The sequence below is a fragment of the Lacerta agilis genome, chromosome 3, assembly GCF_009819535.1.
Source record: "Lacerta agilis isolate rLacAgi1 chromosome 3, rLacAgi1.pri, whole genome shotgun sequence".
NCBI classification, from domain to species: domain Eukaryota; kingdom Metazoa; phylum Chordata; class Lepidosauria; order Squamata; family Lacertidae; genus Lacerta; species Lacerta agilis.
In genome coordinates, this window is record NC_046314.1 from 51476392 (window position 1) to 51500200 (window position 23809).

At 41.6% G+C, this 23809-nt stretch overlaps 1 protein-coding gene across 4 annotated transcripts in view; it reads left to right on the forward strand.

The window, feature by feature from the left end:
• Window positions 1–23386, forward strand: part of DCBLD1 (discoidin, CUB and LCCL domain containing 1) — a 29804-nt gene extending 6418 nt beyond the window's left edge. The window contains exons 2-15 of one of the 4 annotated variants that reach the window (XM_033143672.1): window positions 4229–4441; window positions 6921–7055; window positions 8125–8176; window positions 8952–9024; window positions 10289–10422; window positions 11540–11580; window positions 12049–12264; window positions 14490–14614; window positions 17171–17318; window positions 17428–17544; window positions 18431–18521; window positions 19594–19643; window positions 20571–20705; window positions 22654–23386. In XM_033143672.1, coding sequence (XP_032999563.1) covers window positions 4229–4441; window positions 6921–7055; window positions 8125–8176; window positions 8952–9024; window positions 10289–10422; window positions 11540–11580; window positions 12049–12264; window positions 14490–14614; window positions 17171–17318; window positions 17428–17544; window positions 18431–18521; window positions 19594–19643; window positions 20571–20705; window positions 22654–23168 — 2045 coding nt within the window. In that variant the 3' untranslated portion in view covers window positions 23169–23386. The remainder of the gene's footprint in view (window positions 1–4228; window positions 4442–6920; window positions 7056–8124; window positions 8177–8951; window positions 9025–10288; window positions 10423–11539; window positions 11581–12048; window positions 12265–14489; window positions 14615–17170; window positions 17319–17427; window positions 17545–18430; window positions 18522–19593; window positions 19644–20570; window positions 20706–22653) is intronic. The other 3 variants (XM_033143674.1, XM_033143673.1, XM_033143675.1) reach the window with 3 other exon arrangements.
• Window positions 23387–23809: the final 423 nt, after the last annotated feature.

The window sequence follows — 23809 nt, forward strand, 5'->3', positions numbered from 1 at the left end:
TTTTTAGAATATCTTCTTGAAATATAAACACAGATTCATTGTAGCGAAGGTTCTTCTTTAAAATAAAAATTGAGCATCTTGGTATTTGTGTGTTTATCAATATGTTCCAAGTTTTGTGCCCAGTATTTTATACCAAGTTAAGTGGGATGAAGCCAGTAGCAGTATATATACAATGGGGCAGTTCAAGAAAACTGTGATGGTGAAGAAATGCTCCACTTTTTAATGTTTTCCCCTGAGAATCTGCTAGGGCCACTGCTGGAATTGTGCCCAGCCAGTGCTGCCAACCAGAGCAGTGTCTCCCACCAGAAGAGAGAGAGAAAGAAGAAAGAAAGACAAATGTGTCATTTTCATTCCCTTTGAGTTTGTTTGTGATGTCCCAAGCGCAGTGTGATGCTGGAAGGAATCAATTAAATGAAGAAAGGGAGGACATAGGTCTCCTTGATACACAGGTCTTTCTAAAACTAAGACCTACCCTGCCTTAAAGAATTTTAAGGGGTAGTCAATAAGTAGAGCAGAGAAGTAAGTATCAGGTTTCTTTGTTTAATTCATGGTGCATTTTAATAGTTCACTTCTTCTTTTTCTTGTAATGGCACCTGGTTTCCTCCCTGAAAATTCTTGAGTACTGACACATCCTTGGCTTGGACCGGGGTAAACATTTTGGCTCCCTCTTCCCCCAACCCCAAAGCATCTTGTTTCTCTAACAAACCTTAGTAAATATTTAGCCACCCAGGATTGTCAAACCAGAAAAACTTGTGTGAGCTGTCCCAGACAAAGCTCTTCATAACCTTAAAAGTCCATATTGGGCAATGTAAACAGACACCTATGGGGAGGAGGGATTCCCAACATGCATCCCCTTTGCATCCACCCTCGGATATCCCTGAAGCCTCCTCTGTTCGGAGCAAGAGGCTTTGGGACAGATTGAGCCGCTTGGTGTTTCCCAACTAAATAATCACTAATGTATTTTGAATACGAATCACAACCCCAGTTATATTATCCTGGTTTTATATGTTCAGGTATGTGTGTCTAGAACAGCCTTCTCTAAACTGGTGTCTGCTAGCCATTTTAGAGTAGACTACAGCTTGCACTTTTACAAATGCCGCTCATTTTTCCATTCTGCTTTTGTGGTAAGTTGTGCCTCTATCTAGTGTGGCAATGCCTATGCTATGGGACATGGGCGGCACAGTGGTCTAAACCACTGAGCCTAGGGCTTGCCTATTGGAAGGTTGGCGGTTTGAATCCCCACGATGGGGTGAGCTTCCGTTGCTCAGTCCCAGCTCCTGCCAACCTAGCAGTTCGAAAGCACATCAAAGTGCAAGTAGATAAATAGGTACCTCTCCGGTGGGAAGGTAAACGGTGTTTCTGTGCGCTGCTCTGGTTTCTCCAGAAGCGGCTTAGTCATGCTGGCCACATGACCCGGAAAAACTGTCTGCGGACAAACGTTAGCTCCCTTGTCCAGTAAAGCGAGATGAGCACCGCAACCCCGGAGTCGTTCGCGACTGGACTTAACTGTCAGGATTCCCTTTACCTTTACCTTTACAGCTTGCACTTTTACAAATGCTGCTCATTTTTCCATTCTGCTTTTATGGTAAGTTGTGCCTCTATCTAGTGTGGTAATGCCTATGTTATGGAACTCCTTGCCTGTTGACAAGCCCCTTCACTATACTGTGTTAGATGCCTGTTGAAAATTTTCCTGTTTCAGCAAGCCTGTCCAATCACGTTACCGTATTTAAAATCATAGAGTTGTAGAGTTAGAAGAGACCACGAGGGTCGTCTAGTCCAGCCTCCTGCAATGCAGGAATATTTTGCCCAACGTGGGGCTTTAACCCATGGCCCTGAGATTAAGAGTCTACCAACTGTTCTACACCAGTTTAGTTACATTTGTTTTAAATGTTTCTTATTTTATCATCTTAGGTTTTTTGAAATTGAATTTGTGGTGTTTTAACCATGCTTTATATATAGTTGTGCACCGCTTGAATGTATATATATTTTAGCAAGTGGTCTACAACAGGGTGGATAAAAATCAATGATTTTTTAAAATAAATAAATTTTAAAAATCATTTTTTTACTTAAATCAGATTTTTTAAAATTTAAATTGGATTTTAAAGGAAAAATCTTTCTAAAGATAGTTTTCTGTTTAAGTTTCATCAGGAAATAAAGATTTGTTTTAAGTTTTTGATGTATGCTAAAACTCAGTCTAAGGTTTTTTTTAAAAAGAAAAGAAAAAAGAAAAAACACCATTTAATCACATCAGTTAACAAACATGGATACATATGCTATAATATTGTTTTAGTTAAATAAATGATTTAAATTGCTATTAAGGAAATGATTATTTTTCTCCTTCCAATAAAGTACAACAGAAAAGTTGTCCAAATATAAACAGTTAACTTATTAAACCTCACAATAATTTCATAATTATTTGTCTATGTATTTCTAGTAGTATAACCAAATCAGTAATATTTTTTATATAACTGTAAAAATTGCTCTGAAAATTTATTCTTCCAAAAAATGAAACCTTCATCTGATTGTAAATATTACCGTAAGATTATACCTGCAAGAATGAGGCTTTCTGTAAAAAAATGATTTATGGTAAATCAAGTCTTACTGACTAGTGATTTAAAATCAAATCCACCCTGGTCTACAATGTTAATAAATAAATACAGCTCATACTACCCATCAGCCTCAGCCAGCATGACCAATGGGCACTAGGTTTGCGAAGGCTGTTCAAGAATACTGTATACTAGTCTTCACACAGATACTGTTCTATAGAACTACGAAAGGTGTTCCGCAGCAGATCACTCTGGAACTAAGGAGGCAATTTTCAGAAAGTCTTGCGCCTATTTACTCAGAATATTTTTACTCCGAAGTACGCCGAAGGCTGCAGTTCTGTACACTTACCTGGGAGTAAGCCACATTGAACTCGTTTGAACTTACTTTTGATTAGATGTGTATAGGATTGTGCTTTTATGTTGGCTCCTAAGGAAACTCTTCCTAGATCTATGAGACTGGTGGACCTTTAACTTAGTTGTTGTATTTGTAAAGGGATGAGTGAAGAGGGGGAGGAGAAGCTTGATAAATAAAGCTACCCTCCCCCAGAAATCATTCTCTTACTTCTGAATGCAATTGCTTTTTCGGATGTGCTGTGCAGAAATATCAGGGGACTGTGCAGGCAGTATGACAATTCACCGTCATCCTGTTTCAGAATACAAAAGGGAACATCTGCCAGTAATGAAGCCCATGGCTACATGTAGGTGGAGGAAAGAGGTTCCCAGCTTAGGTCATTCACTGCTAATGTCAGGATCATTTCCTCCTAAACCATTTTCTTCTAGGCAGAAAAAAATCCCATGGGTCAGAATGTTAGCACTGTACTGTATAGCGCTCATGCAAAAACATGCCTTGTGTAAACCGGACAGAGGTGATCCCACTTTCTTGTGTTTTCTGATTTCTGTGTCACGCTAGTGCAGAGGCCCAAGTACGTAATTCCTTCATGAGCAACCTCATAGGGTCACATGCCGGTGGTAGGTGGTTGGTTCTACATGAAAAAAGTGGGTGGAGCAACAGAAGTGGTTGTGAGGAAAGGGGTGTGACCTGCACAGAGTCTCGAAGGCTGGATAGTGTGGCCTGGCCGGGGGGGGGGGCGGTTGCATTTGGCCACTGGATCTTAGGTTCCCTACCCCTCTTCTAATGGAATGGAATTTTTGTGTGGGGAGGAAGAAGACAAGATCCCCTACTTTTCTCTCCAAGGAGCATAATGTTTTGTAGAGTCTGTGTTAAGACATTGTGTCTACTAGAGTGAGAGCAGTCACTTGGTGCAGATGAACATTTTACCACACCTTCTGCTGCTCACCTGCATTTAACCCTTCAACAAGATGAGGTGAACCCTCCTTTCCCTTTATCCTGATGATACAGAAGATCATGTTATCTTGTGGTGAGAGAGCTCACCCAAAAGATAGTTGAGTGACCTGGTTGAGCAAGAAGGTCTGTATTCCTGAAGTGTGAGTCACACAGAAATTTGACAATTTCTGAATTGGGGGCCCATGTACCGCCCCCCGTTCAGTCTGACCTGTTTCCGATAGTTTATTGAGAACCTGCTTTAAATTTTAAAATGAAAAAAAGGAGGACTTAGATTTTGAAAGAGTGTAGTGATTTGAAGTACCAGTAGGTATGTGCCTGTTGATGACAGCTTTGATGGTTTCTTAATCTCTCCCTTTCCTTTCTCTGTCCTCCACAGGAGATGGATGTGGGCCTATGATAATCTATCAAGACAGTGGAACACTGGCGTCTAAGAACTATCCGGGGACCTACCCCAACTACACTACCTGTGAGAGGAGAATTCAGGTGCCTCAGGGGAAACGTCTGATCTTGAAAATTGGAGACTTGGATATTGAATCCCAGCAATGTGAATCTAACTATCTTAGCATCCACAGTTCTACAACAGTGCATGGTATGTAATGATGTACCAGTAAGACTGGATTCATAAAAATACTTAGAGCTCTGATTAACTCTTTGTTGAGCAAAGTAAGAAAAGGTACCCTGAAACCAGTCCTATTTAAAATTTGTTCTTGAGCATTGGATGCTCAAGACTGGAAGGACACTTTCCCCACTCAACTAATGTGATTTGGTATGGTCATGCACGGGTGTTTAACATGTACACATCCAGATGATGTGGGATTCCAGGTCTAACCATTTGCCATGTTGGATGGGGCTGTTGGAATTTGGAGAGCTACAGGTTAACCAGTCCTGTTTTAAGGTAATGTTGTTCAAGGTAATGTTTAAGGTACTGTTGTTGTTGTTGTTATATTGTTAAAAACTAATTTACGGATTGCCTTTCACTTAAGTTGCAATGTGTTTTATAGTACTATAATGAAAACAACCAAAAATAGATTTAATAAGATTTATTATTTATGGCATTGCTATACCTATTCCTGTGTTTTGTACTTAATTGTTTAGAAGCTGGTTACTTTTTCTGTTATGTCTGTATTCTGTAGAGCAGGAATGGGGGGGAAGGTAGATGAAGATCTACTGTTTGATCTCTGAGTGATACATAGTAGATAAACATGTGTTTATGACTCCAAATTGTTTAACAATAACGACAAAATGACTCTTCCCTCCACCCTAAGTTATATGGGTGAAATGAAGAAGGCCAGGGGAGGGGAGCATATTTTTGCGTAGAACAACTGAGTTCAATCCTAGTACAGTACTCATAGTTCTTTGATTGGTGGATCTTGGAATTCTTTTAAAATGCAAGAGTAGATCTTACAGGCCTGGTGTCTGCCCTCCCCTGCTGTAAAGCACCAAACAATATTTCCTGTTCCATCTCACTTGTTGTCATTTTCTCTCAGGAGTCTACACCCCCCCACACACACTTTTTTAAAGGCCTTGAGACTTTCTGCTGACCTGTCTCTCTCTCATGCATGCATCTAGACTTTTAGCATAGGTTCTCATCGTCATTTGGGTAGGTATGCTGCTTTGAAAGCCCCAGACCAGTCAGCCATAGATTGAGTCAGCAGTCTTAATTGCATCTGAGCAATAGACAGGTCATTGAGAAACGTACGCAAGAGACAGCAGAAATATATCTGTGGGAAAATATGTCGAGGCAAATCTTGTGTGAAAATGTGGCAGTGGGTGGGAAGGTTGGGTGCAATGATCTCCAAATTATAAAACAGTATCCCCCCCCCCCAGCTCATGTGGCACATGGCATGACATATTTAAGTGTTAACAGAAGTGATCTATCCTTGCTTAGCTAACAAATAATTTTTCCTCCCTATTATATTTGAAATCATTTGGTTAAGAAGCCCTATGTGAGGAGATGGATCTGATGGTTGAGGGTCAGTAAGGGGTTTCTGCACACTCTTATGTACCCCTCTCTATCTCCATTCAAGCAAGAAAAAGAAATTACCAGAGTTCAGTGTGGTGCTGATATATTTAAATGATAGCAAGAGCCCATCTGTGTTGGCTTTGTCTGTTTGACAGGGCTTCCATTGCCAAACTACTCACCTGGTGGCAAGGATGGTCTGGCTGTCGTGCATCAGAGCTGGACTCAGCAGTACTTGTGACATTTTATTTTCCCTGTGATGTATGACAAATGGTAACTGATGGAATGTATATAGCATAGTGCAGTCAAGAGCTAAGCATCAGTCTCCATGTAATGTTTCCTCTCTTTTGTAAAATTGTATGGGGAACATCTTAAAGGGGGGAAGCCACTGTATTTCTAAGGGTTGTAATATAGAGAGCATCAGCTTAATTAAAAATCAATTAATGAAATGATTTCAAATGTAATGCCCTTTTTGGCTGATTGGTTCTAAAGGTTAAATGTAAAGGTGCTTTATAGCTAATAATTCATGTGAAAAAGTAGGACTGGTTCCAGGTTGACTTCTAATAGATTGTTTCCCTAAATTTTGATGGGTAGATTGGAATCTTAAGAAAACAATATTATATCTTTTTTAAAAAATTAAGAATAAACAGTTAAGTATTCAAATATAGAATTATTTTTATATGCCTTTATTACAATGTGCCATCTCAAGAAAAAATGTGTTTGTTTTTTCCCTTTGTTGTGATTGCATTTAAAACTTGTACCTGGTGATGCTATCTTGCTGAGTATATGCAGTATTCAGTTGCCTTTGATTGTTGTACTCTTTCTGTAATGGATTGCTGCACTTTAAGAATGCTTTGCTTCAAAGGCTAGGGAGCCCCAGCCGTCTATGAAGCTAAAACAATTTGAAATGTTAATGCCAGCTTTTCTCTTCTACTGAGCACAGAATTGCAAGAATTTGGTGGTCTGAGTAACTTCAAAGATTACAAACAAAAATCAATTAATTATGCACATGGATAGATGAATGCACCATAGATGATGAATACATTTGTATGCTTTATTGTTTCTGGTCCACAAACATGATTTCTAATACTATATGTTCCGCATTTAGGACCCTACTGTGGAAATGTGCCTGTCCCAGAAGAAATCATCTTAGATTCTAATGAAGCAACCATTCACTTTGAGAGCAGGTCCCATGTGTCTGGAAGAGGCTTCCTGTTGTCCTTTGCTAGTAGCGACCATCCAGGTAAAGTTCAATTCTGCACATGGACTAATGATTTTGGGTTGGTGCCAGAGGGGCTCAGCCTGGCTACGTTCTATCCAGCCTCCCTCCCTCTCTCCCTGCCCCACTCTTCTGCCCTTTTTGGAGCAGATTTGTCAAGGATGAGTTGCAATTATTCTCTCACCCCACCATCTTACCTGGTAGCCTCTTTGCCTTGTCTGCCGTGGAAGTGGAAGGTAATAAATACCCTGCCTGGTATTACCAGCAAATGTTTTAGAAAAGCACCTGGCCTAGATGAATGTGCTTAAGTTTTCTAAGTAGTTCAAACTGGTTTTATGGCTTTGGCCCCTTAGCCAACTGCTTGACCCGCTTGTTTTCCCTCTAATAGAAATCAAGGTCTGGGTGCAATTTTTAATAATGTGATAATTCATCTGATAGATGGCACTGATGAAAGATGGCTCTTTCATTTACCTGAATATCTAAGTGCATTGGCCGCCATATAGAATTGGAAATCCTAATTTTGATCCCATTGGCTCACTTCTCATTGGTTAGACCTTATTATCCCTGATCGTCTTCTCCAGGTATTTGAGCACTAACTGATATAAACCAAGACTTCTCTTCAGACAAAGTTTTGATTCAGTTCCATAAAGAGAACTCTTCTCCCCCCCCCTTCCTGGTAGTTGAGACACATCGCTCGGACTGAAATCTTTTTGCTTCAGGCCTCTTGCCTTGGAACAAAATCCTCACTGTACAAAAATATTCCAAAAATGTCTGTTGGAATTCTTTCTACCACCCTCACTTGGCCATTGCTTCAGGATGTAGTAGGATGTGACTGATCTCCCAGTGAAGTTGTTCTGAGGGTACATTATGGAACAATTGCTCCTGTGCAGAAGAAAATGTGTATCCAGATGAACAAATTGGGCAGGTGGGGGTTGTGGGAGCCAGGAGAAGAAGGTCTCTGGCAGAAGGAAACACTGAAGAGGTGCTGTGGCTGCTGAGGGAGGTTTGAGAAAACAACAGTTTAGCTGGAATTGACTAGCCACATCTTCCCTGTGTGATTCCCAAATAGCGTTTTTTTTAAAACCTTTCACAGATCTAATCACATGTCTGGAGAGAGCAAACCACCACGTGGAGAATGAATTCAGGTAAATATAGGTTTTCGGTGGCAATACACTCTGGTTGTCATGTTGCATCTTGCATTTAACTTACTTACAGCTGTAGCCGGATACAGTCCACGACCGTTTGTGCTGCGTTTGGAACCCTGTTGCCAACCACAGGAATGTGTTTTTCTTAAGATATTCGGAGGTATCTAAATCTGTGATTATCTACTTACATGGGAGAGGCAATGAAGTCTTCCTTGGAGAGAGACTTTGCATTCCAGAGTAATTAAGGAATGCGGCTTCAGACCACCGAACAGCCGTTATCTGTAGCATAACCAGTAATGCCAAGGGAAATTAGGGCAGTGCTTTGGGTACTGAATATTCCTGTCTCGGGGGTGTTTGGGTTTTAAAGCTCTTAGCATCTTGCAGGATCAGGCTGGAGGATTGAAAGCCGATCCATGTCAGTTTAAATTGTTTCTTGGTTCTCTTGAATAAATATCCTTTGCAGTAAGTAATGGCATGTAAGCCGGTTGCTCAAGGTGCAAACAGCTTTGTGCAAAATGTAGTTGTGCTGTGTTATCTTTCCTTTAATTACTATTGTTCCCTGAACATGTAAAATGATAGAAGGAATTCATTTCCATTGCTGTTTATGTGGCTACCTGTGCCATTTAGAGCACATGAATATGCTAGAATTTAGAAAAAGAAAAACCTTTATCTTTACACTGTTTGCTTTACAAAGTTTGTGTGTGTGTGTGCGAGCATTGTACGTTACACCAGTCACAACTTCTTCAAACAAGATTCTGTCTTTTCTCCATGGCAGCAGGTACTGTCCAGCTGGTTGCAGAGACATAGCAGGTGATATTTCTGGGAATATAGTGGAAGGATACAGAGATGTAAGTACATGGGATAAAGGAAAGGTCTAGCGCAGCCTTCCCAAACCTCCTGCCCTCCAGTTGTTTTGAACTGCAACTCCCATCAACCCTGACTACGGGCCAGTCTAGCTGGGGCCGATGAGAGTTCTTGTCCAAAACATTTGGTGGGCACCAGGCTAGCGAATGCTGGTCTACAGAAAGGTAGAGATATGACAGCATTGCTTTCTGAAGAATTTTTTATTGCAGATAAGCACAACCTAAAAGTTTAATGCTGGGCTCAAAGACCAGTAGAACAACCAGTTGTGTACAGTGAAGGTTAGTGCATTTTGCTGAAGACTTGAGAACTGGAAGAACTGGTGAATTATTCTTAGGTTACCTCAGTTCTTTGAAGATGTTGGCTGGAAAATCATTCATTCTACCACTGTGCAATCATAATTAACTACAAAGTATGGAATCAGAAAAGAATTGTGCATAATTGATCTGCCCAACAAGTATTATGGTGGTCAGCTGTTCTGTTAGTACTAACAGTGTTACAGATTACATGTGCATATGCATTTTATATGTGCACATTTCATGTGGGCTTGTAAACTCAGCCAGTTATTTTTGTTCAGGTCTCAGTATAATAGCTATACTGTATATTCTGGCGTATAAGACTACTTTTTAATCCAGGAAAATCTTCTCAAAAGTCGGGGGTCGTCTTATACGCCGGGTAGAGAATCTGCGGTCGAGTATATCTCAAACTCTATATTTTAACTGGGAAAGTTGGGGTCTTCTTATTCGCCCAGTCGTCTTATACGCCGGAAAATATGGTAGTTCTTTAGGTACAACTTCTTATTGTTGTTCAGTTTGCAAAATGGGCTTAGCTGATCTGCTTTTAATACTAATAACCAAATTTAGGAACATTTTCCTCAGCCTTGCCCTGCATATAATATAATATCTTCAGCAAAACTACGAAAGCATGTTGTTTTATTCTTCTGCACATATGATGTGGAATGACACTCAGTTAATTATTTTCTGAGGAAGCATGTGTGCAGGAGGAGTACTACATTGTAAAATATTAACCTTAGAATATATTTGTACAACAAGTAGATTTGTCTTAAGTCACTTCAGCATGTTTTCACATTTAACTTAGGTAATTTGGCATACAGTAAATTGCTACTTCCTCTTGCATTTTTGACTTGAATTTTTTAGGGCGTCGTATTTATTCTTTTTTTATCATGTTGACTCTGAATTTGTTTGAATACTAAAATCTTGCCTTACTTTTCACTTGATTTCTGCACTTAAGACTTCCTTATTGTGTAAATCTGCCATACACGCTGGAGTAATTGCAGACGAATTGGGTGGTCAGATTAGTGTGATTAAACTGAAAGGAACAAGTCGGTATCAAGGAATCCTAGCCAATGGCATCCTTTCTCAGGAGTAAGTATTGGTTGTGTTCATGCATAATGATGGCGTCTTTGCTTATTCAGCCATGATACGCAACCCTTTTTCCTCCACACAGAGCCCCTGCACTCCTTCCTTTGTGTGAGTGGAAAACTCTCTTGTTAACCATTGTTTTGTCCGAACTACGTACTGAAATGGCCATGTTTGGAGCATCCTATTTTCACTTAATCAGCCAAGATGTGAACAGGCATTGTGCATGCAGCTGCTTTCACCCTCCCTTCACATGAGTAGGCAAACAGACCAGGAACTCTTCCATTATCCATATTCCCTTTGGATCAAATTAGAAAAACAATGGGTGGTATCCAGTTAAAGTGATCCATCTGCACAATGATACTTGCATGATCCATCCACTTGCACAATGATACTTCATTCTGCCTTCTCCCTTTGTGTACCCCATAAATCTGTTCTAGGAGCTAACCCAACCCTCCGGAGCAGATTTGGGGAAGATGTAGGCAAGGGGAGGCAGGAGAGGTGAAGGAGCTCAATTGCACAATTGATTTCATTTTAGGTACTGTTAATAGTGACAGGCACTATCTATTCTCTTTGGGTGTTTTGAGTTAATAAACTAAGAGCTGTTTAGATTTAAAGTGCACTGAGTTATGCAGGCTTATGATAAAATTCCAACAGTATCCTTGGTTCTCTTTCCCCGCCCCCTTGATATTCATATGGCTTTCCAAAGTTCAGATATTGTACTGAAAAGCTCCAAAAACATGCAAGTTGCATGTCCCCTTCCCACAGAAAATTATGGGACACATTCAAGCCAGAGTTCAATGCGTTGAAGCCTCGTTGATTTCAAGTGGGGAGTTAAGCACAAGTCAACTTCTTCTTGTTATACTGTACTTACATCCTGCTCTGTTCTGAGAAACCTCAGAGCACCTTAGATGGGTCTCCCTAATGGTCTGGTCATTGTTCCCCAGAGTTAGATGATCCATGACCAATCCCTGTACTGTATAGTACTTTGAAGTATTTATTTTGATGCATCAAGTTGTAGGATCGAAAGGCAGGGTAAGAATAAAGCAGAACTATTTCAGCTTAAAAATTCTTGTACATGAGTAGCTAATCAAAATGAAAATGTCATCCCCTTTTCTTACAGTGGCTCTCTGTCAGATAAGCGGATTATTTTTAACTCAAATGGTAAGGCTTTTTTTTTTTTCATTTTCGACATTATTAATGCATAATCCAGGAACAGCCAAAGCACTCTGCAATTAAAATAAATACAATTTGGGGCCGAATACAATGAACTACTTTATTTTGTTTGCTTGTTAATGGAGAATGTATATACCACTTACTTTACAGGAGATCTCCAAGTAGTTTACAAAAAAAACCCATCTAAAACACTCATTTTTAAAAATAATGATAAAAGCAAATATTAAAAGCAAGTTGTTATAACGTATTTAAATATCAAATATCAAATTATTTTGTTTACAGGAGTTAGGCTAGGGCTCATGGGTGGGTACAGAAACAAAGCATTTACAGAAACTCTTAATGATATTTGGAAAAGAATTAATCAAGTCTTCTAGGTTGATGATTATAGTCATAGTTAATACCATTATCTGAAAATACAAATAGACTCCCCCCCCTTATTTTTCTTCACTTTGGAAGGTTGCAATCAATCACTGAACCTAGAAGGAGGAAATGCCTCTGATGGTCAGATCACTGCCTCATCGTTCTGGGACGAAACCAATGACATTGGGGAGGTGGTCCCGTGGTCTCCTGTTAGGGCCTGGTTCAAAGTCCAAGGGCCTTCCTGGGCAGCAAACCAGAGCAACCCTCGGCAGTGGCTTGAAATTGACCTGGGAGAAAGGAGAAGAATAACAGGTCAGTTGTCTGCCAAAGCAAGAGTACGTCTCTTAAGTTAGATTTGAGTTTAGTGTCGTTCAGTTATCGGTTGTGACCCTATGCAGCTTGCTTACTGTTCCTGTACTCCGAGGAAGGGCTGTTTACAAACGTAATGTATATATGTCTCGTAACACTGCAATAATTACTTTCTGCCAAACAACAACAACAAAAGGGTTCTATCCACTGTTAATCCTACTCAGAGTAGACCTATTGAAATTAATGGACGTTGCTTACTTAGGACCATGAATTGTAATGAGTCTACTCTGAGTAAAATGTCGGTACTTGCAACATTGAGCAGTTAAAACTAGCAAAGACCAATTGAAATACCAAAAAAAAAGGCATTTAGGCCAAATTTTACCACCCTCACAGCCGCAATTCAGGGGCAATATGCCTTTCCAGGAACAAAATGGGAATTTATTTATGGTTCAATAAATTGCGGAAGGCCCAATGGGGCTGGGGTCCTCTTCTTATCAGCAGCTACTAAGCCTTTATCAATGAAAAGCAGAAAGGAATTCCTCATACTTTCATCTTCTATCATCTTTTCGGAATCTTGTGGTTGGTTATAATTTTGTTCTTCTAAAGCTTTTAGACAAACAAAACTAAATACATCTGAATCCTTTGTGGCTTCTGGGTTGTTAATGAGGCTCCATTCTTCTCATATAGCCCACAACTTGATTTTATCAGGAGCACCTTAGATGTCTTCCCTTCCGCCTGCCATACTATGCTGGAAGTCTAGGACTTGCTGTTCTTGTAAATAATAGCTTAAGGCTGGGGGCAGGGGAGGAGGGCACCAGTTGCTACACCCAGATAACAGGTTGCACAACACTGGGTGAGAATTTATTTGCAGGGCCCTGATAAAGGACACTTAGTCCCATCCTGAAAAAGGTTCTGGAAACGCTTTGAAACAGTACTTTTGCCACTGTTCACACAAAGAGCTGTGCTTACACAAATGCAACCACATCTGCCCATCCCCTGCCTTACACACTCTCACATGTGCCCAACCCCCTCCCGTTGTTCTGCGTTTCAAATCTTCTGCCGATACCCAACAACTGGGGACAACATTCACCGTTACCATGATTGGTGATGAGAGTGTAGTTCTATTCCGGATTCGATCAAACTATGCATTGTGTTTTTAATACACAAGCTGCAGGCTGCAGCTGTGCATGTGCTCTTTTCTTCTATGCATTGGGGGTGATGTGGATTAGGGTTAGGTTTAATCCTTTCCTCCCCAACTGTGACGCTCCTCAAGACTCCCTCCCCCTTTCACACGCACCTCCTAATAACACCAATAGGGATCTTAAAGTTTCTTTTTTTATTAGTAGCTGCTGAAAAGGGTCTGAACCTTTTGGGGCGAGGGTGGCATGCCTCTTTGTGCACTGCAGTCCTGTTTTGGATCGGGTTCCCTATGCTTGATTTTGAGTAAGAAAAACCGCACACACAATTGCAGGCTAAGTGTAATTATAATTGGTACCCCAATTTCAGATGAGCCATTGCACACTTGGACCCTTTCCACATTACAGAAACTCCTGTGTAATTAGCTGGAGCCCTGTTTTTTGTTTTTGTTTTTTGCTGAGATCCCACTCAGCAGCTTACTTGAAACTGATTCACCCGTCACATGGTAGTTATTCAGTGGTCAAAGAGGGGTGGGATGTGCCCTCACTTCCACTCTGGCAGACCTGTAACCACCCCACTTCTTCTGTGGACATAACTGAGTCTGACCTAACAACCCCGTTTCCTTTTAGTCCCATTTTTGCAACCGTTTCTTGAGTCCATGTTGGCTGGTGTGCTTTTACAGTTTTGCTGGACAAAATGCCAATGCCAAGGAGGGGAGGGCATGTCTGTTCAAATATTAATTAGTTTTCATTATCGGTTTTGTAGATTGTGGTGTGCTCACTAGAAACACTTGCCTGTAAAAATGATTCCTGCGATCCTGAGCCTGTGCAAGTGTGATGCTCCAGATGAGCTTCACAAGTGCAGGAGTGCCTTTCCCCTATGGCTATTGACAGTGGGAGAGCCCTAGCATGTACATCTGAGGATGCCTTTACAAACAATGTAGTAGAAAGCGAAAGGTTTTTCAAGTGGTGACGTTTCTTAATTTTGCTGCAGATATAAATGAGTGACTATTGTTTGAAGGAAATGTATACTTATTATTAACCAACAAACCAAAACAGATCCATTTTGTTTACCTTTTCTTTCATTACAAGGAATTAGAACCACAGGGTCCACAATGCTCAATTTTAACTATTACGTCAAGACGTTTATTGTCAACTATAAAAATAACAACTCAAAATGGAGGACTTACAAAGGAATCCTAAGCAATCAAGAAAAGGTAACCGGGGAAGTGGGGAGATAAAGGGCAAGGGGGAAATGGTGGTTGCCCGGAGGTGTTCCCCTCCAGCCCATCTTCCATCCTTTTCAGACAGCTGGAGCTATTGAATTGTTATACTCAAATCTCGTTTACTCCAGTGGGTTTTCAGCACCCTCATTGCACACAGGGGCGCTGTCTACGTTTAGTTGTGGCTTGGGTAATTTGCCCTGTCCCTTACATCAGGAAAGCACTATTTTGTATAAGGTTTCACAGAAGGCCTAATATTAATTACAATCATATGTTGATAGCCCATACTTCTTTTCAAATATGTGGAATACAGTGCTTTTGAAGTATCTGTGCAGCAGATGGATTTTCCATGTTGTGCAACGCAGCTAACTTAGTAATTAAAAAAAAAATCCCAAACAATTATATGATGCTGGGAGATAATAACTTCTCCAGATTTGATCTCTAACTTGCCCTTTGTATTTAGGAACAAATAAGTAAGTTTCTCTCACTAAGCTGCAAGCAAACTCTCTGATAATGTCTCAATCTCCTACTGATAAAGGCTGAGCTTCTCCAATTCGTATTGTAGGTCAAATGAGCAGGAGTCCATGCCTCTTCTAGACTGATTCATGGAGCTGAAAAAGGGCATAGGAATGTAGATGTGCACTTGAAAACACACCCCACATTTAAAGTGTATCTCCCCTGTAAAGAATCATGGGAACTGTAGTTTAACCTTGACAGAGCTACAATTCCCAGCACCCTTAAACTACAGTTCCCGGGATTATTTGTGAGGGCAGATGTGTTTTAAATGTTTGTCGTGCACACCATCACAGAGCAAACCTTGGAAGTAATTCCCACTGCTTTCAATGGCCCTTAGTTTCTTGTAAGGTATGCTCAGGATTGCAGCCTGAATATTCAGTACATACCCCTGCCACACCTTATCAGATCCTTGTGCAATTACAGCCTTGTGACAGAAACCAGAAAAGTCCTGCTTTCAAGACAAGGGGAGAAGGGGAAATAAAATGGAAGATTTCTAACACTTAAAAGTTATAAAATTGAAAAAAATGAAAAAAGCTGCTCCACCACAAGCAGTAGTTTCACAGAAAATAGTTCTCATATAATGTTAGAGTATATGCAAAATCAGCTCACAATACAAGCAGCCCTTCCCCGCCCTCAACCTGTAGGTTGTGAGTGAAGATTTTAAAAATACAAATTGTTATCTACTGGAGGGCAAATAACAGTCTAAGATTTGAGGGGCAAGAAGCTGTTGCATCACATACAGGTCTCCCTGAAAATAATCCGATCTGCTTCCCCCACAGTGAAATTTGAAGCAGGAAGAAGGCTCTGTCCGTGGGGTGGGTGGGGGTATGTATATGCAAAAGCATATTTTACTGTACCTATAAAGAAACAAAATGGCAAAGAGGGCACTTTAGTACACTGTCCTGCTTCTTCTCATAGGCCAAATAATATTTTTTATGCCAAACTGCTCATCCAGCTTCCTCTAGTGAAGAGGAATCTCTAGCTTCCTTACAAATGTTTTCAAATGAAATCATTACTCCCCATCGCTCTGGCTTCTTTGGCAATTTCTCCTTCCCTTGCAGATCCCACCCCCACACAGCTCCAAAATTTCCCCTAACCCCCAGAAGTTGATCTTAGGGGAATGGGGAGACTGCAGGGGTGAGGATGCATTTGCCAAAGATCACCTTGATCATTGTTCTGCCAACAGAAGGCTCTGCTGGATCAAAGGGTCTTCTGTCCATGGGGTATTACCAGCTGGATACCATTCTTTGGTGGTGGCTACTTTCTAAATCTAAAATGTGAAATGTGTTGCTCTTCCAACCCCAGAACACTGAAGTTTCCAATACTTAATTCCCTTTACTAGCAAATTGGATGGGCCCATGCTAACCAGCTAGGCTGTGAAGCAGGACAACCCACAACAGACAGGGCATGGGGTTCCCTGCACACATGAAGGGACACTGTGCAGGGGAGAAGGGTATTATTTTGCACTTGCCTATTCCACTGTTTCATGGGGGGGGGGGGAGTACATGTTGCAGGAATACAATTTTAGAAACAGTAAAAGAGTGGCATTGATTAATGCTGTGTTGAGGAGAGGAAACAGGCACCAGTAAGTGGGGCAAGGAGATAATTCTGCTAGATAGCAAGATGGGAGTACAGGGCTAAAGCTGTTCAGGTTGAGACTGGCTGAATTAGAGTGGTATAGTGCTGACTCTGCAGCTTGTTGTGCATCCAGCCTCAAACTCTGCCACAGTCTGAAGAAGGGGGAAGAGTCAACTACTCCTTGCTGGCCTTGGACCGCTTGGAGTTGAGCCTGGTTGCGCAACTAGCTGCTCAGCTGGTCACAAACCCTCTATTTACTGCTGTACTGCTCCGGTTTAGGACTGCCTACATATTGGAGGAAGTGCTTTAAACTCTGGAGGGTTGAAGTCTTTCCCCACCATCCCCCAGTGAATCAGCACAGGCTGCTGTTGATTTTTATCCCCTGTGATTTTAAGGGGAGGAGTTGTTCATTGGCTTTAAACCAAATAAGTGGTTCATTTTCCTTTCAAACCGCAGGTATTCAAAGCCAACTCTAATCATGGAGACATAGTCCGGAATAATTTCATTCCCCCCATAGTAGCCCGCTACGTGAGAATTATTCCACAGAGCTGGAACAAAAGAATAGCTCTGAAGGTGGAACTTATTGGTTGTCGCATAAACCAAGGTAAGCCGTTTTACCATTCAGGGGGGCAAAGAGAGGTTTGATTGGCAGCAGGATCTGAATGCCCTTCAAATTTGTTGAGGTTCACTTAGTTCCACCTTTTGTCTTGCAGTTAACAGCTCCCTTACGCATCCGCTCTGGCAGAGACCGAGTCAAAGCACAGGTGTCTCGGTTAGAAAAGAAGACAGAACCATCACAGAGCCCATACCCTCAGAAGAAGGTGGCTTAGGTAGGAAACACCTTTCCTAACCTTAATGGAGGGCAAAAGTCTTAGCGCAACTCCTACCACAGACTGTGACAACTTTTCAGAAGTGATAATGCAAACCCATTTCTAAGCTACCTTTTTGAATCCCAGTTTTCAAATGCCTGGGAACAAAATGTGATTCATTGGGGATGAGGTTGGCAGAGCACATCCCTGTCTTTGCTACATGGTTTTCACTTTATGAGGGCCAAGTGACCAGAAACAGTGTCTTGTGTTCTGGATGTATACAAGGCTTGATCTTACAGTATAACTGGAGGTGTATCCAATGCTTAATACCAATCTAAAGTGGGTGCAGGTCTGAGCACAGAGAGTGGTATTCAACACAGTGGAACACATAATCAAAATCGTAAGTTAAGGCTGGATATGGGCAAGCCTTCTGCACCCAAATGCAACCACATTCCTCTTGCTGCACTCATTCCCTTGTGCAAATGGGGAAAGAAGCCAAGAAGGCGGCCTCAGTTAACCATGGCTTCCTGCTACATGCAAGCTAGAAACTGTGGTTGATGACTTTCAATACTTGGCTTGTTTGGAATCCATTGTGCATCATTCCTGGCTTGTACGTAACAAGAAGCCATGGTTAACAGCAAATTCCTCCCCCCCCCCCCGCCCTGCACAGACCATATGAAGGGAGGAGTGAAATGGGAGCAAAGGGTGCAAGGAGGTCATGCATATCCTTGCTTGTTAAGCCAGGATTCGATAATGTGAATTAAGTCCCACTGTTCCCTGGGTTCTACAAAGGATATACTCCCCCCCCTATATACCAGTACTATGTGATATGTAGTTCAGCCCTCAAGTTAGTTTTTCAGCTGGGTTTTCAGTGTATTGTAACTTTTTATCTTCATTTATTTTTAAGGACTGCAGCTTACTACCATAATCGTTCCAGTAGTAGTGGTGTTTTTGCTGTTCCTGATATCTGGAATTGGTATCTGTGCTGCTGTACGAAAGTATGTAACTCTCATTTTTCCCTCTTCAGAGTTGAAAAGCATAAAAATTCTTGTAGTGGTTTTTGGACACATAACAGCCTTTTCCTTAGCCGTTTAGTAGGTTAAAGAGTAACTGGCAGATTTACCAGCTAACAGGAATACACCTGATGATTCCCTTCAGTGGTTTTACAGCAGAAGAGGGAAAATGCTATGACCAAAACCTATAACTGTACAGTGGTGCCTCGCAAGATGAAATTAATTCGTTCCGCAAGACTTTTCGTCTTGCGAGGCACCGTTTCCCATAGGAACGCATTAAAATTTAATTAATGCGTTCCTATGGGGAAAAAAGTCTGGGCTGTTCGCTCGCTGCAGCCTTAAAATGCGGCGCGGCTCTGGTGCCGTGCCGGTCGGAAGGGGCGCCGCCCGATCGCGCCCGCCCACCCAAGAGTTACGAAAATTTCGACCTACGAGGGCGCCTTCGGAACGCATTAACGTCGTAAGTCAAGGTACCACTGTAATTAGAAAGATTTGGAGCACAAGCCCATGAAACAAGTATGCCTACGCTAATGCATATTTACATTATACAAATTTAGTCTGATTTTCAAAGGGAAAGGAATTTACTCTGGCTCTTGCCATCATTCTATTTTATGTGGGTTGGTCTCTCTGCCCTACCTAGCAGGAATTTATACTTAAGTATATATGGAAACTGAAAGAAGCCTTGTCCGGTATCATATGTGCCTGTCTACCTGTCTGTCTGCCTCCCCCCGCCCCGCTTTCTTTCACACACACCTCCTTGCCCAACTCATTCAGCAAACCAGGATGTTGAGTGGGTGGGTATCACCAGTTTTCTGCTTTGCATTGTGCCTGGCTACCCTGTAAGCATTTTCTTAAGTTTTCAAAAGAGGCAGTAGATTCTGGGTTCAGCATAAAGACCCAGGTCTCTGTCTCCACGGGACACCCAGTGCCTCTAGTAGCAAAGTTGGAGAAGATCAGTGCCTGAAAATCTATCCGAGACAGTCAATAGGAGCTGACAGTAACTGGCTCAATGGACCTGACTCAAGCCAAGTGCTATTGTTGCTGTTCTTCATTGTAGGAGAGGAAGGAAAGGAGGTGCTTATGGCTCATATGACACCGGAAAACCAGGTGGGTGGTAAAAATCATGGTTTTGGTCATCATCTGACAATAATGAGAGAGGGAAATGTTTATATAGTTGTAACAATATCTTTGTGTGCAGTGGGACTAATTCCCCTTAAAGCTCTTATACGCAAATAGCGCAAGAACTTTAAATATATGTAATGGATGGGTGGAACTGGAGCAGTTATTGACAGCAGCCAGCGCCAGTTTCCTGTGCTTAGTACTTCCTGATCCTTGGAATCACTGTGGCTTAATCTGGATGGCTTGGTTCACACATCCATTATCCATGTCAGTCTCTACCAGGGGATAACTTAATAGGAAAAGGGTTTTGTGGAACCATTTTCATTAAAAGTTTTGGATCAGTGTTTTTTGATATCACACTCTTGTTCCCTTCTCCCTTGCAGGCCTGCTTCCATGAAATGCTCAGCAAGTCCAAATTTAGCTTTGCTTTGAAATTCAGCAGTGCACTGCTGTTGAGATGGGTTGTTGGGGGGGGGGAGATCCAAAAATGATCAGCAAAGCAGCTGATTTAAGTTTGTCCATGACTCCAAGAGAACATCCAGATGATAAATTGCTGGGATCAGAGAGTCCCTTGTGTGACCATACTAGATGAGCTTCTGCTGATTTTTTTACACACACGCACACACACTGCAGCTCTCACCCCCAATATCTCCCTTCATTCCAACTCTCAAGGGTGACTTGTGAGGAACACAAGCAGCTGCAGGATGGAAGGGAAGATAGTTGTCAGGATTCAGCCCTATGTGGTCTGCATTGATAGACTGATCTCTGCTAATGCAAGCTTCTTCTAACCCTAAGTCTATTACATGTCACCCTTTCCAACACACACTCTGAATCAGTTAGAATCTGACAGTTTTAATTTTTTGTGCATGCACTGTTTTATATTGGGTCACATTTGAGATTTTTTAACATTATTAGGACTTGAACTTCTAGGTTTCTGGAAACAAATCAAGCAACCCTTTGTCAGACACCATTCTACTGAATTCACCATCAGTTATAATAATGAAAAGGATACGCCACAAAAGCTAGATCTCGTCACAAGAGAGATGGCAGGTAACTTCACTGTCTTCTGAAAACAATCCCTATGTAGCACATAAGAAACGTAAAGAACAGGCTTAGTTTGCCCATCCGTAAGGAGAACTTGGCTGTTCTTTGATTGGCAGAATATAACTTGTACCATTTTTATTTATTTATCATATTTCTATTGCCCTGCTGGTGTGTTCACATAAAACTGTTGGCATGCTTCTTCCAGATACCTGTAGAGTAATGGCTTTGGCATTCCAACATTGTTCCTCATCAGGTTACCAATGTGCGATATCAAAAGCGTTAAGAAGTGATTGCTCCAGCCCAGCATCCCATTCTCACTGGAGCCAATCAGATGCCTTTGCAAAACCTGCAAGCTGGACATGAGGACTTTGCCTGACTATCTATGATTCCTAGCAATGGCTATCCAGAGGCATACAGTGGTACCCCGCTAGACGAAAATAATTCGTCCCGCGAAAATTTTCGTCTAGCGGGGTTTTCGTCTTGCGGAGCGGCAATGGGAGCCGCGCTCCGCAAAACGAAAAAAAAAAAAAAGACGAAATTTTTTCGTCTTGCGAGGCAGCCCCATAGACTTTTTCGTCTAGCGGGGCTGCCTCCCGCTAGACGAATGCTTTCGTCTAGCGAGTTTTTTGTCTAGCGAGGCATTCGTCTAGCGGGGTACCACTGTACAGTGGTACCTCAGATTACAGACACTTCAGGTTACATACGCTTCAGGTTACATACTCCGCTAACCCAGAAATAGCACTTCAGGTTAAGAACAGAAATTGTGCTCTGGCGGCGCAGCGACAGCGGGAGGCCCCATTAGCTAAAGTGGTGCTTCAGGTTAAAAACAGTTTCAGGTTAAGAACGAACCTCCAGAACGAATTAAGTTCTTAACCCAAGGTACCACTGTACTGCCTCTAACAGTGGGGACAGAACATAACTATCCTGACTAGTAGCTTTTCAGAGTTTAGCTGTAACTTGTGGTACTATCCTTTTAGATAGGATGGTGGATAAATTTGACAATTGTGTGCATGTTTTCTTGCTTAGTAACTCGTAACATTATAGTGCACATTTTTTTTCTTTCTGTTGCACATGGCTCATGTAGCTTCTACAGTGGTGCCCTGCTAGACGAAAATAATTCGTTCTGTGAAAATTTTCGTCTAGCGGGTTTTTTGTCTAGCGAAGCGGCAATGACAGCCACGCTTTCGCTAGACGAAAAAAAAAAGACGAAAAATTTTCGTCTTGCGAGGCAGCCCCATAGACTTTTTCGTCTAGCGGGGCAGCCTCCCGCTAGACGAATGCCTTCGTCTAGCGAGTTTTTTGTCTAGCGAGGCATTCGTCTAGCGGGGCACCACTGTATAATCAATAGCTGTTGCTCTACTAAGGATCTAATGTAGGAATCTGTTTTTCACCTTTGATAGACTGAAGGCTGGGTTTGTCAGTAGTGTGAGAAGGATGGTTTGATCTTGTGGCGGGAAGGCAGGAGGAAACCAAATGGTCTCTAATAAGATTTGCGCATGGGGGCAGGAGTACTCCAGGGAAAATCTTAGGATCCTTATAAATATTTATTGCTCGTAGCCATAGGCCATTGCAAATAATGAATTAAAAATGCCCGTTGGCACAAACATAAAACATGAGCCATTTGTTCTTGTCTTTAAGTTAAAATACATATTTGAAGCATCCTGGAAATGTACTTAATTTTAGCTTATTCAAGTTAATTAATTGCCTTGACATTTCACCCACATTTGATTCAAAGTACTTGCTTGAATTTTCTTTGCTGCAGTTGGGAAATAATGTGACTTGGTCAGATGACTCAGGGATAACAGAAAAAAATAACTGTCTCCTGTAGGCACAATAACAATTTCTTTTTGTGAGAAGGCAGATAATATACCAGATTGCTCAGCACAAATTAAGGTGGCATCCACTATTTGGTGTGATCTTAGATTCTGATGTGCTTTTTCTGTTTCCCATCTAGATTATCAACAGCCTCTCATGATAGGAACTGGGACAGTAACCCGAAAGGGATCCACTTTCAGACCCATGGACACAGAGAATGAGAAAAAAGGTAGCACCGAGACTGGGAACCATTACCACTGCCCACAGAGAGCAAATCGGCATGATTATGCACTGCCTTTGACCAACCACGAGCCTGAATACGCCACTCCTATTATAGAGCGACATGTAGGAAGAGAAAACACTTTTCCTTCAGAGAGCTGCTATAACATTCCTACTGCTTCTGCTGTGCATAAATGTTCCCTTTCCACGGGCACTTTCACTGCCTTGTGCCAGACTGAAACGGGGAGTGAAGATTATCAAATACCACAAAGTCAGAAGGAGTATGATAAGCCAAAAATGAAAGCCTTGCCCACACTTGACTACAATACTGGCTATCAGAAGCCCCAAACCAGTTTATTGACAGATGAGGGCTATTCAACACCCAGATACTGCCTAAAACCAGTAAATCAGACTGCAATGACAGCTCTCCTGTAACCTTAAGGACCAGCGGAAACTCACTGCCCTAATGTTTAAAGCACTGGATTAGATTTAGAGCAAAACAAAATTTGCTCTTGGCTGAGGAGTGAAAGCTGTCTTTGCAGTAAAGTCTTCAGACAGTCGATTCTCTGCAGCTGTGATATTGGTGCTCCACTCTTAACATTGTGCAATGTGTACATACATTTTTTATTTAATAAAAATAACTTAAACTTTAATCCGTTTTGTCCTGTGTGGGCTGGGGGCTGTCAGTGAGAAGAACTGGTCGCTGCACTGACTTCTAGACAAGGTGGGACAGTGTCCTAACAAAACAAAGCACGGCATCTGGGGTTGTTTTCCTGTTGGTAGTTATGCTAACTAGTTCTGACATGTTACACAGAAGTGGGAGCTAATTAAATTTAAGAGCTAATTTCCTCGGGTCATATCCTATGCTGCAGAACCCCCTGCTTTCAGCAGTTTTAACTGTGTGGATAAATCTGTACTTGTTCTGGGCAAAATAATTTTTGAAAAAATGAGGGATGGTGCGTGGTATTGTGATGAGAAGTGATGCTAGTCAATTGCCACTGAGAAATAGCGGGCTCTTCTGTTTCATGGATTTAACTGTGCCTGTAAATGGTCCTTTCTTTAGCCCTAGATTAGGA